Source organism: Haliotis asinina, chromosome 6, assembly GCF_037392515.1.
Source record: "Haliotis asinina isolate JCU_RB_2024 chromosome 6, JCU_Hal_asi_v2, whole genome shotgun sequence".
NCBI classification, from domain to species: Eukaryota; Metazoa; Mollusca; class Gastropoda; order Lepetellida; family Haliotidae; genus Haliotis; species Haliotis asinina.
The window spans coordinates 26895746-26911174 of NC_090285.1; the positions used below are offsets into that span (position 1 = coordinate 26895746).

General features: G+C 38.3%; 1 protein-coding gene across 1 annotated transcript; it reads right to left on the minus strand.

The window, feature by feature from the left end:
- Window positions 1-209: 209 nt before the first annotated feature.
- Window positions 210-11568, minus strand: LOC137288281 (lectin BRA-3-like). The gene is made up of 4 exons (XM_067820768.1): window positions 11499-11568; window positions 3278-3458; window positions 2399-2640; window positions 210-478 (listed from the first exon to the last, which is right to left on the minus strand). The coding sequence occupies exons 1-4, from the start codon at window positions 11566-11568 to the stop codon at window positions 210-212; spliced, it is 762 nt and encodes a 253-aa protein (XP_067676869.1).
- Window positions 11569-15429: the final 3861 nt, after the last annotated feature.

Sequence of the window (15429 nt, forward strand, 5' to 3'; positions counted from 1 at the left end):
AGCGTGGCACCCCGAACGAGGCGAGTATCTTCACCGCTTGTTCCAAACATGCCACCAAAGAATTTTAAGACTCATACAGCTGATAATCTAGCTTGAATAAATTGCTACATCAACATATTCTATCGACAAACGAATTTTATTTGTGGAATATTAACAAATTCTATTTTACAGTTAGAGTCTGCCCATAATTGCAGTCAATATGACAAACTTCATCCTGCTCTAAGAAACACATCACAAGCACCTATTTCTGATCGAACATAATCCCTTTCTGATGGACTGTTTTCTTTTAGTTGCAGAAAAAGACACTTGGACAAGACTTTGCTGAATGCAAATCCATCGCACATTCCTGTGTGAAGGCACGCCGCAGCACACTGCTGACGATGTGAATGTGCAGGTGATGACGCTATCTCCATGTTGACGAGGTTACTGACGTCAGTTCTACGCCTGAAGCGTGCTGTCTGCATGGTGCTGTCTTTATCTATAATGGAAACAAGGCCAATCGTGAGTAACGTTGCACAGGAAATCCTAAAACTTCGCTACCGAGAACAATCCATGTCATTAACATATGACAGCATAACTATACTTAGTAGTCACGCCATTTCTTAAGTATTACATATATAATCTACGTTTCCCACCACATAACATTGTGGACATATTATCCGCATCGACGTTTATTCTCAAGAACAATGTTCATCATGCGATGTGAAAGCTTTTATTATCAAATCACACAAATGTACTCTGATCAATATTCTGAAACTTCCTTTCATCTAATCATCGTTTCGTCTCATGGTCAGTCACAGATTTTCTTCAGGTGATTCAGAACAAAGAATACATTCTGTCGTTTGCACTGTTCGACTAATCCATCAATCAAATATATGACAAACTCGTGTTCGTCTTCCACCCAGTTTGAAAGCACTGAGGTTGTTAGATCATTGTCTGTGTATTTTACTGAGAGATTTTTAGGAGGGAAACACTCCTAAACACGCTATATAAATATTATGTACAATGAATAATCCAACATGTTGGAGAGTAGGATTCCTCCGTGAACTAGCTCAGTGTAAGAGGAGGTATGTCTGCCTTGTTATAAAAGGTCGACATCCCGTCATTCGTTCCCTCTTTTTTAAGCGAACGTTTGCAACAAATCGTTTGAAGTAAAATAATATATTACTCTGGTAACAATGATTTGTCTCCATTATTCGACGGCGGAACGGTGCGTTGTCAACAGTCGCGGGCACAAAAAGGATATCGGAACAGTGTGTTGTCAGCTGTCGCGGGTAGAAAAATATGTCATAGTATCCTTTCGCAATTAATGAAACACGTGTGTTACACTGCTTACTTTTGTCTGACTGTGCTTTATTCTCATGGTTTCAAACGACCGTTAACGAGATCGGCAATGGAGAGTCAAGATTTGTGTACACACGTGCGAATCACCAATATTGTGGGGCGATGGAGTAGCCTATTGGTTTTAGGTTTTCGCTCGTTACGCCGAGGATGCGGGTTCGATTCCCCACATGTATACAGTGTGGAGATCATTTCTGGTGTCCCCTAGTTACATCTCCTCATAACTTCGAAGGACATGTATCAATCAAATACAATAAAACAGTAACCGATTTTTCACTCTCCATGTGTATCAGAGTTAATTGTGTGCAAGATGGACCCTCACTGTCACTTTTAATGTGGTCCCAACCCACCCCTTTCCCTATGGAATTACAGCTTGATGAACAGAGACAAACTCTTCAAATACCAGTATGTCTGCGTTATGTAAGTCTTCCTGTGAGTATCCAACTCTGTATGAACCTAGCCGATGAAGGAGGATGCAAGTGATATATACCGTCACTATCAACTCGATTAATTCATTAACAACGTCATTCGAGTATTATCAGGTTTACCATCGCTCAATTTAAAAATTCGTCTCAAGGAAATTGTTCGTAAGATCTGGCCCTCTCCTTTCACCGTTTTTGTTAGCTGCGAGCGCGTGACATCATTTAAAATGTGTATTTCCGAAAGGCATTGCTTGAACTGCCAGACAATATACGTCACAGTGACTTGACGCAATTCAAAACAGAGAAATATGGTATTAAAAGCGAGGGATGTTTAGGTGTAACTAATTTGTGTAATATGTTTGTTATTCCTTTGGACATACCTTTCTTATTTCGTGAAATCGCAGCGTAATAACGGATGTCGAACAATGGAGAACGTCGAAAAATGTCAATGAAAGCCGATTCCCGTTATATAGTTTATGTAACCAACATATTGTGTTTAGCGCTCCCCGATGACATGTTGTATATCATCCAATAGTCGAGGTAGCGGTTACTTAAAAACTTGCACATATGGTAACCAGGGTCCTTAGGAGTCACATTGCCATGCTTAACTAAATGAATTCCGTTAAATCGTTTACCTGGAAAGTACTCGCAAATGTAGTTGTACGAATCCTGGCATATCTTATCCTGCCAGCTACATTTCGGCTGCATTGGACCACTGATATCACACAAGTGACAGTTCTGTTGGTGCGAATTGTCATTGGGCTGTGTATAAGCATTGTAGCTACCCCAGTACGACCACGTTAATGCCTCTCCTTGTGGCCATCGATAATCGCCATCCAGCATGATGTCATTCAGACCGATCCAATACTCATTATTCCTGCCGAAAAAAATAAGCTGACTATAACGGTTATTGCATTGGCGTTAAAGATATTCTTTTCGGAAATTCGGTGAAAAACACACATGTATGACATGGTGACATGAAAAAGTAGCAGAAACATTATCATTAGAGGGAGACTGTCAGCACCGATCCGATCTCACTTGCTGCTATACAAAGAACTTGCTCAAGAGAGTAAACAACGACGGCCGTGTTTACTCCGACAATATCATGGCATTCTTATAGAGTGTCCACATACATTAATGAATTGATAAATATAGATAAGTAGTCTCCGCTGCCATCGTATGAACGATCGCACCAATTAAAATATAACAACATAAGTAGCACTCACAGGCATCAAGAACGAACACTCTTGTGTGTTTGCTATAGTTTACATGCTGGCCAAGGGCGATGCTGATCTGAACCTATCGATATCCTTTGATTCCCTTTGTACTGATCAATATCAGGCCATCGTAAATACAATGAAGGGAGGAGTGACCATAATATCACTTACACCCAGTTTGCAATGAAACTAAACGAAAGAAAATGTGCTTTGCTTGAAAATGTAGATGGGTTTATTTATAAAATAGGATTTGCGGGAATGTATGGATAGTAACACGAGATGAACAGATTTACTCACCCTTTTGAGACGATGTTAGTGTAGCAAGCCTTTACAACGGCCATAGACGTAACACGCACAAGTTCCCCACCTCGTCTAACGCAGTCTTGTCTCGCGTCATACCAGTTCTTCTGTGTGTTAGAGAAGTATAGACAAGTTCCGGTTTCAGAACGTGTGTCTGTGAAGTCAGTTGGACAGACGCCTTAAAGAAAAATAAGCAAACAGTGAGGACATTGCTCATCCCGTTTTACGCAATGGATTGTGACATTTTGAAGTGGATTCAATATTTTGTCTCATGACGGTCTGAAAGGTGTTTTCTTTATAGGCGGAACCGCTGACAGTTCTGAAGTACGAACAACTACGAATGACACTTTGTACAATGAAATATGTTTGCGTCGATCATTTTGACGGTGTTTGGAAGTATTTTATCTATGTTTCAATAATGTCCTCGTTATTTCAATTAATCTCTTGTTCAAATTAATCTATCTTTCTACAGAAGGGATCAGCAGTATACTGCCTGACTGCATGAAACTCCCCAGATTATGAAGGCAATTTCAACATGATCCAACATTATAGACTTTCAACTGCTCAAGTGCCACTTCTGTCAACTAAGTCAATGTGCATTTGTTATGAATGTTGAACCCATTGACTTCATATTTCTTGAGCCATTAAATAATTTCAACGTTACAACGAAGTGACGCTACATTCGTTCAGTTCATCCCAAGATGGGAAATGCTGCTCATGGCCATTGTGAACGTGAGTGACTGAGTTAATCAGTTAACAGACCTAATTCTTTTAAAAATGCAATAATTAAATAAGAACTCGTATTGTTGAAAAGACCCATTATAGTTCGTGATTTGTAACAGTTGTCCCTTGTGATGGATTGTGAACGTGAACATTATACGGTCTTAGTACAGAATATAGGGAAATTATGCAGCAACAATAACATGTCTTTGATTATAACTCAAATATTATTGTTTTGGAAGTAGAATTAAGTGGAATCTGTTCTCGAATCAAGGTGCAGGTGAACTGTGTATTTGTCATCTCCCTTGAATCTTGGCTACAGTTCAAGTCTTCATGGCCAGTTTCAGGTCCAGCTGCCTTTTGGCAAAGAGTGTAAGTTTAAAAAAAATTAAGGCATTCTGTAAATGAAGGTCCCGCGGCTAATTAAGGAAGGAGACCTAACTTTTATGAAAACTTCAAAAGGCATTTCGTTTAAAAAACGTAACACAAGGTCAGACAAAGCGTTGTTGTATTAATCTTTCAGAATTTGTAGGAATGTATTGATCTTTACTGAATGTTCAAAGGTGGATTTGAAGATATTTATTCAATGCTTAACGAAACGTCTTGTGCCCACTTCTCATAAACAGACAGTAAGAAAGCAAAGGCTTTATTGATTACGATTTACATGTCGCAAAGCAAACCACTGGATACAACACTAAAAGCCACTGTTTCCTCTGTAACTGTTGTCATAGAGATAGTAATATCAATATATCTCATCATGGTACCCACAGATGTCTGATGGTGTCAGTTAGCACATTGAGGGAATTGTGACGATTCATGGTTCTTGAAAGTCACCGTGTCGTGCTTCAATGGATTGACCTTAGCGACTCTCATTCTGGTACAAGGCGAACTGCAGGTTCAAAGCAGGAAACACTTGTGACATCTCCTCTGAACCATATGTGTCAAGAGGTGTGTGCGTGTCACACTATCAGTCTATGGGAGGTAAATAGGCCTCATGTCTTTAGAAATTTGCCCTGACAGCTCATCCGCACAACTGGGATAAAACGATACCAATTCGGAACGGTGTCCGTACACATTCCGCATTAATATGACCTGTCATAACTGACATTCTCCCCTTTACAGCAGATATGTCCAAGGAGAAGTCTGATGGATGTGTGTTGTGTGTAACGCACAGTTTGCTATATTGACTTTTTGCAATGGGATCACATTGAAGTGCATTAGTAAAACAAACATGCAATGTTTAGAAAGTCTTTATGTAACCATGTGTTATGTTCAGTAACACAAAAGTGATCGGGAAGCGATTATATTTATAAGATGGATAACTTAGAGATTGTCCTCCATGTGAAAATAACTATAGGGGCCATGGTGATTACCGAATGGGGCACGACAAGATTCGTCTCTCCTCGACGCCATTGTCCAGTACTACTATACTTCAGTATAATATTTTTAGAATAGACAGACCAATGTGATTTTGAACTCTAAAAATCTCTCGGCTGACTGATAAAAGAGTCAGTTCATGCAAATGTATACCTGAAGGATTTTCAGTTGGATCTTGGTGGACCCAGAGATCTTCCATGGGGTTCATATCGGGGCTCCTTCCGGTCCAATGTTTCGATAATAGCGTTCTGCGAATGGGCGTTTGCCGCAAACGGTGAGGTTGAACTTTGTCATTCATGAAGTGGCAAGCTGATAGTCACAAAAATGTGGCAAATCGGCAGTATCCACTACTCTGTTTCGAGATCATTTACCAACAAATATGCGAGTTCTGATTTAGAGATGGAGTCTCTATACGCTAAAATAACGGCTGTATTGCGTGTAGAAGATGCTCACTGTTAAAAGAGCAACTAACCGTACGCGTGCGCTATGTTCTCGCGGTTTTCACGGAGGGTGCACCACTTATTTAGCTATGGCGGAACGTCTGATCCGACGTTGTTTCCTAGCAATCCTTCTGAACATACTGTGAGGGCCCGTACTCGCTCTGCGCAATACATTATGTGGTTGCGTCATGCCGACGAAGTTGGGTTCGGGTATCACTTTATTGCTCTTCCACGGTCATGAAGGTCATGGACGACCTTTTTTCCTTCTCCTGTGATCACGCCCTTCCTCAAATGTAAACTAATATCTGTGTGGTTAATGTATATTTTAGCACCGATAAGTTTAGGAGACTGCTGTGTATAATAAGTCGTAACAGAACATTGAGTTTCACACATCTTTCTGCATTTTTGCAACAGTATGAAGGTAATGAGGTCACACGTAATGGATATCAACTTTTATATTTCGTAGGTGCGACGTTTCCATACATATTTTTGTACCGTTGTAACAACATAATTACATAATTGACGAAACAGTAACTTGATAAACTCAGAAAGTGGGAAAAAGAGGTGGAGGATACAGATGTACAAACGAAGGGAGGAAGTGTAGAAAGAAGGAGTTGTTCATACATTTGATTAGGTTTGGTGGGTAAGTGCATCCGAGTTTGGCGGATGAAATGAAGACAGTATCCTTGGTCTCTGCTGCTGCTGGATCTGTAAGAAAATCATAACTATAAGAATATCAGTGCAACCGTCATTCTGTCGTGTTTAAGATACCTGAAACATGTTCATCTAGAAGATGGTAAAACAAGTCATGCCGAAAGTAAAAAAAAACATGACATGACAAAAGAATTGGCAAAAATCGAACACATTTGTCTGCGCACAACTCTATTAGCACAGACAAAGAACACAAACAAAGAAAGCGTTGTCCTAGTTCCAGGTGCGCTACATCGATGCACTCGAGCATACCTATGTCTGTACAAGATATTTGTAAACATTATATTGGAAAGGTGTCTGGGACAGTATGATAGCCTGCCTGTGATAGTAAGCCTCTATAATTCAAAGAATGCTAGTTTCTGCCTCGGTTTCATCTGCCATGTCATCTAGAGGGCCCGGTACTTTTTCTCTGATGTACAATGGCTTAGTTTGACACCCCGCATGACGTTTGCATTGACACTTCAAGCTATCTTGACCGAACTGACTGAACGGACTGCAGGTAATGATTACTGCCCATCTGATTGAATTGACACGTCATACTATCTTGACCGTATTTACCAAGTGACCTTGGATCTCTTGAGAATATGGATCTCTTGAGGATATGGACGTGTCTGAAAACGTCCCCTCTTGGACACACAGTTTGTCACCCACCAAAAAGATGCGGGTTAAGTCCACAATAATTCCCCCAAAAGATAGGTTATCAGAATAATATTATTCAGTGGAATTGCATAAGAGAAAAACTGCAGCTTTTAATTAAGGATTTAGCTCAGTCATTTCAACGTGTATCGTTATTTTTCACCTCAAGGTGATAGGGCAAGTGGAGGATCATCAATCTTGGTACGGCAAAGTGTTATACATAGCTCAATAGCGCTTAAAACAAATCTCCAATCCGTAGCAGTGCGAATTTCATTACAAATTGCATTTACACTTTGTTCCTTGTATGTTCCACCTTCATCCAATAAAGTTAACTGATCTGCATGCTCTTAACAATGAATTACCTAAACCCTGTATAATCATGGGCGATTTAAACGGCCACAACCCACTCTGGGCTGGTACTACTACGAACACGAAAGGTAAAGAACTGGAGGATTTTCTTTCAATAATGATCTCTGTATTTACAATGACGGGTCACATACATATTTACATCCTGGCTCAGGCGCATATTCAGCTCTTGATGTATCAGTTACTGACTCCAATCTTTTTAATGAATTTGAATGGTTGGTCCACGATGACCTGTGTGGGAGTGACCATTTCCCTACAATGCTACAACCCGTGAACCCATATGATGTTTCTCCATCATCATGATGGAATTTTAAAAAAGCCAACTGGACTTATGTGAATCTCTCTTTACTGACAAACTTGATCCCAAACGTTTTATTGTTGTTCCTGGTGCTATTAAAAGTTGGGTTTTTTTTCAGATGTACTCATGACATTGCTGACGAGTGTATTCCAAAGTTCCACACATAAAAGAACCATGGTTCACTGACGAGGGCAAACAGGCTAGGAAGGCACGGAAGAGAGCTGAGCATTATTTCCGTCGCCATCCTATGGTGCATAATTGGAATGAATTCAAAATCTTACATGCAAAAGCTCTTTAAACAAAATAAGCACCAATCTTGGAAACAATATGTATCCAAAAATAAATCCTCTAACGTCCATGTCCAAGGTATGGAACATGGTTCAGAAAATTAAAGGCAAATGTACTAAATCTAGCGTCAACCATCTTACACTTGGAGATTAATTACTCACCGATCAATCAGATATTGCAAATAGATTTGGTGAAACTCTCGCTAAACACACTTCCTCCTCAAATTATGTGCCCAAGTTCCAAGAATATAAGGAAACAAGAAAAGAAAACTATCAATTTCCATTCAAATAATGGGGAAGACTATTATGAAGTATTTCCTATTCATGAGCTTCATACTGCTCTTGATCAAGCTTATGATACTACAACAGGGGCTGATTTCATACATACTCATGAAGCACGTACCAGAATAATGCTTAGAAACTCTTTTAACTATGATACATAATTTTTATGATATTTGGTAATTTTCCTCCCCCATGGCGTGACGCTACAGCAGTACCTATACCTAAACCTGGACATGATCATATGGATCCATCAAATTATCGACCTATTTCACTAACAAGCTCAGTTTGCAAAACCATGGAACGCATGATATATATTCAACTTGTTTGGCACTTGGAAACAAGTAACCTTATAAGAGATATACAATGTTGTTTCCGTAAAAACAGAAGTACTATTGATCACTCAGAGAGTTTGGAATCATTTGTGAAAAACGCTCTAAATAATAAATCTATCTTTTTGATCTTGAAAATCCACACAACACGACGCGGAAATGTGGTATTTTAAGAGATTCGGCTTCGGACTGTGGGGCCGTTTGCCTCAATTTATAGCTAACTAGTTTAACTGATAAACAATTTCAAGTCCGAGTGGAGTCTACCCATTCTGATCATTACAGTCAGGATCAGGGTGTCCCTCAAGGCAGTATTTTATCTGTCACACTATTTAGTATCACTTTCATCAAAAGTTTTAAACGATTCAATAGCTGGATCGTTATTTGTGGATGATTTTAATATTTCGTATCGTGGTAAAACTATGCATATAGTATTGAACGGCAACTGTAGTTGTGCTTAAACAAAATAAACAAATGGTGTCTAAATGGGGAGGTGATCAAGCTACACACCTCCATCAATATCGATCACTCGTCCGTTTCAGACTTGCTCATGGCTCCATCGTTTACGGTGTAGTCTGTAAGAGCAACCTAAAATTATTAGATCCTGTTCACCAGCAAGGTGTAAGACTTTGCCTTGGGTCGTTTAGAACCTCTCCTGTTGATGCCGATGAACCATCTCTTACACCAAGGCCGTATAAAATTGTCTTTACAAATACATTACCAAATTATACTCTAATGAATCTAACCCTGCCTATAACTTTGTTTTCAGTCCCCTTTATGGCGATCTGTACAACAAAAACTCATCTCTTGAATTCAACCATTATTTCTTCTGCCGGTATTGAACTGGAAATTATAACTCCTTTCCGTCTTCTTTCTTCTCCTCCCTCACAGTTGGTTAGGCCACAAGTTGACCTAACATTAACCACATTTGAAAAAGCAGCAACTATCGAGTTACAATATAAATAGAATCAATTAAAAAGTAAATATAGCAATTACAGATCCTTATTTACAAATGGGTCCAAGGATGATGGCGCAGTAGATTGCCAGATAACAGGACTATTTTTACAGCAGACGCAAAAGCCATATTAACAGTTCTTAAAAATATTCAAAATGACACCCTAAACATAAACAGTATACAATCTATTCACTCTTTCTTGTATTCAGGCGATTAAAAATTTATCATGTAAACATCCACTTTTAATAGAAATTATTGAATTATTTAATGATCTTGCTACTGGCCAGTACGACATCGCCTTTAGTTGGTAATCCGGCCACGTAGGCATTTCTGGGAACACAATAGCCGATGGTGCTGCTGAGGCAGCACGCAACAAATCTGTGACACCACGTCTTTTTCCATACTGAGATTATAAAACTAAAATGAGATCTTACATCCGTGATGTGATGCAGAAGAAGTGGGACACTCAAGTAGGTATTAATAAATCACATGCTATATAACCTTATATTGGTTATACCTACTTGGGTTGTCAGTCCAGATTTGAGGAGGTCGTTATGCGACGATGTCGCATTGGCGACACAAGATATACACATGGATATCTTAACCTTTTATATACATGGATATCTTAAAGGTTAAGATCCTGCGTTTTGTATGATGTATGTGATGGAAGAATCACGGTCAAGCATGTCTTGCTTGGCTAGGTTGAATATTCCATTACAAGGGATATATTTTTCAACTCCTGAACTATAAAGGATATTTTTGATAATATAAGTTCTCATTTGATTATTGCATTTGTTTTAAAAAAAATAGCGTTGTTAAATGAGTTGTAAATTGATAAATATTTTATTATTGGTAGTGCAGATTAGTAACTGGGATTGTTAGTGGCTGTACCCTCAATGGGGGTTGAAGTATTGTAAAAATTACTGTCCTCCTGAGTGGGTACTTAAGTCCCCAAAACGTCAACTTAAACTTACCAGGTTTTTTTTTAACTTAGTATTCTTGTTCCTACAATCGCAAGCAGCTGAAGGAATGGTGTAAATCCAACTGGGGTTTATGTAGGTAGCAAAGGTACTGTAACTCCCCATGGTTCCTAGTATGGTGATCTACCTTCTGTTGTTGGCGATCTATAGACTTTTTATATTGTATTGTCTAAATATCGATATTAGCTTTAAGTTCCCAAACTTGTTTTGATTCCAGTTGTGATATTCTAGTGGTTTTACTGTCCTTCGTTGACAGATTTTAACACATGCATATATTCCATTTAGATGTTAACTGTTCTCGTCACGACAAAGCTGCGATATTGCCGATGTGACGTTAAATATTAACTCATTCGATCACTCACTTATTGTTTCAAGTGTCACCCTCAGTGAATTCATGTCAAATACACGGGAAGATTACGCTTCCCTTTTCTAGATTAGGCTCAGTTGTTAAGTTCGAATCCAGCACGCATTCTACTTTTGAGATGCTCATCGTCTTACACCTACTCCTATGATTCACAAAAATAGCTCAGATACAATTCCATCTGAAAATGGGTGTCTCACTCACGATCATGATTTCCATGCTTCGTTTCCATGTTAAGATATATCATGTTTTGGAATGTATGCATGTTGTTTTCATGTTCAGATCTACCTCTCTGTCTACAATGTGTCCTTTTCTTCAATGTTAAAATGTATTTTTTCACGTTTTTATGCCTCAATGCTGTTATCATTTTCTACTAAATCCAGAATCTTTCATTCCAGGAGTGGAAGAGAACTACGACAGTAATATCGTTCTTGCTATAATATTGAACATAGACAGAATAATGTCCAAAACGTACAAACCTGATGCTAAGGGAAATAACACAGTCGCCACGATCAGCTCCAGGGATAAATGAGTTATCACAGACACCATTATCCAAGAGAAGTGACAGTCTGAACCGTATGGATACTATACTTTGTTAAGCATTAACATCGTTTAGAACTGAGAATCTCACCGATTGGCATCTGTCCATTTCCAGTGTCTTAGAAGTGTTTCACATCGTATTGATCTATGCCTGTACTGTTCGCGTCCGAACGGCTAGTGGCCAATAAAACGCCAGCATATTATGTCGACATCAAAGTCGATTTCTGCTAATGAACCTCAGTGGTAATATAAATTCAATTCCAACAGACCTGGTTAAATATGATTGGATGCTATAATCCAGCTTGTGTGTTCCAGCAGTATAACACAATGAAACGTTGTCATCGACGTTTTGTTATATTCATTTCCTGCTGTGTCACTGCTGATAAATGTCTCAGTCTAGGTAAACTTGGTTAATGCATTCATGTTAACATGTCATCCAAAACAACCACCAAGTGATTATCTTTGTGACCTACAGTTACCATCGATCAGACGTGGATCTCAAACCATTTTGCTGAACCAGTATTATGTTATGAACATTAGACCCGGAGTGAATCTTAACACTCGACCCTTCGGTCAGAGGTTCTGTCACGGCCAATGGATATATCTCGTCACAGCCTCAATTCAGATGCACTCGATTTCCTTTGAAAACACTTTCACATACGGAGCTTTTAGAATTTCTAATATTTCGACCATACAAGTCGCGTATGTCAGTTAATCATGTTCAAACGTTTATCACTTTTCTTCGAAGGAGAATACTGCAGTACTGTCAAAAAAAGTTTATTTGTTGAACCTTAAGTACGAATGTTTTCGATGGTACATAGGCAAAGCTGACTAAATAATTGCACTATTGATGAATATTGTGTAATGATGAACAAAAATTAACGGATTTACAAACTTAGAAAACTAACATTTAACTCACCACGCATAAACATTCACTTGTACTTGTTCTTTATCAACGATTGGTGATTAGGTGCAGATATTGAACAGCGTGACGAAAGCGGTTCCGAAGAGTTATTGACTGAGTTGGGCCGATGTCGTTCTTGCTCTGAGAACTTTACGACTTAAAAGTTACGTTAAAATAAACCTTCTGTTTTATTTCATGTTCAACTTCCCATGGCAAACATGCCTCGACATTTTCGACAAGACATCTGAACTCACTGGTCAATATTACCATGCCACAGGTAGTACGTTACCTTAGTTACCACAACATCTTCCTGGTCGTCAGTTTCCACATAGGAACTCTTGTTTGGTAGCAATTCATTCATTTTGGTTTCATGGAATTCCGAATCCATATTAACCACTGCACCAGCCCGTGAACTGTGGAGAAGATGTTTCGACGACTGTTTTCTAATTTGAATTTCAAATATAGAAGAGTTTAATGATCTTTCGAATATTCTTGATTCGATCCATCCTTTGATTTCATTCACTAAGGAATTAGACTATATGAGACTTCAACAAAACAAAAGAAACAAACACAGAGATGGACATTTTTCCATGTATTTGTACTTACAATCCTAATAACTGTACAATTATGCCCATTAAGCAAACCTTCCAACTGTGTATAACAGCGAGACTATGAAACAAAGGTTTGTCAAAGACTAAATTTATTCGTAGCACAAGGCAGCCGAAAAATATAGTACGAATTCTTTGTCCGTCTAAATATTCACAAGATGCAAACACTGTCATTGTAACAAAATCTCACACACCTTCAACAGGAATATGTTCAATCAGAACTGATGACTGCAAATTTACATTTTGTGAAAACACACTATCTACTATCAAAAGCAACATGAACTGCCGCGGCATAAATGATATATATGTATCAACATGATCAGGACGTGATGAACATCATCTTAGAGAAACTAGAATACAAATAAAGGACCGAGTCACTGTACACAGATCCTAATGTACGATGTATAAATATACGCAAACACATTGATGAATAAGGAAATGGCCTGTTGATATTTCCACTTTATCATTCGTTAATAATGACAATTACGGATGGAAAAAGAACAACGGCTGTTCAGAAGGCTGTTTACGCCAAAGCTCAATTCCCAAGTATAATTCTGTATCCTTCACACTGTATCATCAAACACATGACATCAAAAACATGATGACGTCCAAAACGTACCCCATGACTACGTCTTATGTCTCTCGTGTAAAAACTGAATCTATTACGGGTGGAGTTATCTCACTTTATTCAGGACTCCCACCAGCAACGTCAAACGCAATGCCTTAAGAGCACATCTCAAAGTTACATGCATCTCTCTAAAAGAATGGAAGAAGGCCTACTCGACGACAGTGAAATTGAAAACAATGACGATTCCGACTTTGAAAATATGTCTCGTGATCATAATGAACTCATGAGTGGCAAGGATCAAGATTTAGTAACTCGTGCAAAGGGAATCAGGAAGTTAGCCAGAGGGATCTTGTCGGGGGTGCTCCAGCAACTGTCGATGTTATATCCAGGTCCAGTCCATCCACTGGGAGAACAGCTTCGGCAGCCTCATGACTTTAATCGTGGGTGGACAACAGATTTATCACAATACCAGTTGTTTTTGTCACAAGACGACGTGTACAATTTTCAAAAAGGGCGCCAAAAAGCATTTGCGGTCGATGGAATCTAGTGTACTAAACACACACACACAGATATATATATACATCTGAAACCAGCATTAGGGGGACCGTATGTAAAAAACAGCATTAGGGGGACCACGTGTATATTCTGTTACAAAATAACTTTTATTGACTTTATTGGTGTATTTTTACCCGAAATCATCTTAATAAACTTTAAGAAAAAGATGATGCAAAAAACACATAACATAAAAAATATACATGTTTTTCGGTTTCCTTAATGTTCATACATACAGAACCAGCATTAGGGAGACCGGAATATATATCTGGAACCAGCATTAGGGAGACCGTATGTAAAAACCAGCATTAGGGAGACCAGATTTTATATATGTTTAAAAACAAGCGTTAGGGGCACCAAATGGTATATATACACACACTTAAAAGCAAGCATTGGGGGGACGAGATGATATATAGTAGTATATCTAAAATTAGCATTAGGGAGACCACGTGTATATTCTCTTATAAAACAACTTTTACTGACTTTAATGATTTATTGTAACTCTAAAGCATCTCAACAAAAACGATGATGCGAAAAAAAATCATAAAATAAAGCATATACGTGTTTTTCGGTCTCCTTAATTCTCATATATACAGAACCAGCATTAGGGAGACCGGAATATATATCTGGAACCAGCATTAGGGAGACCGTATGTAAAAACCAGCATTAGGGAGACCAGATTTTATATATGTTTAAAAACAAGCGTTAGGGGCACCAGATGGTATATATACACACATTTAAAAACATGCATTAGGGGGACGAGATGATATATAGCAGTATATCTAAAAATAGCATTAGGGAGACCACGTGTATATTCTCTTATAAAACAACTTTTACTGACTTTAATGATTTATTGTAACTCTAAAGCATCTCAACAAAAACGATGATTCGAAAAGAAATCATAAAATAAAGCATATACGTGTTTTTCGGTCTCCTTGATTCTCATACATACAGAACCAGCATTAGGGAGACCGGAATATATATCTGGAACCAGCATTAGGGAGACCGTATGTAAAAACAAGTATTAGGGTGACCAAATATTATATATATACACACATTTTTAAAAAAAGGTCCTATGGGACCAGACGGTATATATAATAATTAAAAAAAACATTAGGGGGACCAGATGGTATATATATATATATATATATATATATATATATATATATATATATATATATATATATATATATATATATATATATATATATATATTTAAAAACCAACATTTGGGGGTC

Bases quoted from the DNA above. Each gene is read 5' to 3' on its own strand.
- LOC137288281 (XM_067820768.1), bottom strand. From the start codon at position 11,568: ATGGTGTCTGTGATAACTCATTTATCCCTGGAGCTGATCGTGGCGACT. The intron at 3,459-11,498 runs GTTTGTACGTTT...TTTTTCTTTAAG, and splicing joins GTTATTTCCCTTAGCATCAG to GCGTCTGTCCAACTGACTTC. The intron at 479-2,398 runs GTAAACGATTTA...TTTCCATTATAG, and splicing joins CATTTGCGAGTACTTTCCAG to ATAAAGACAGCACCATGCAG.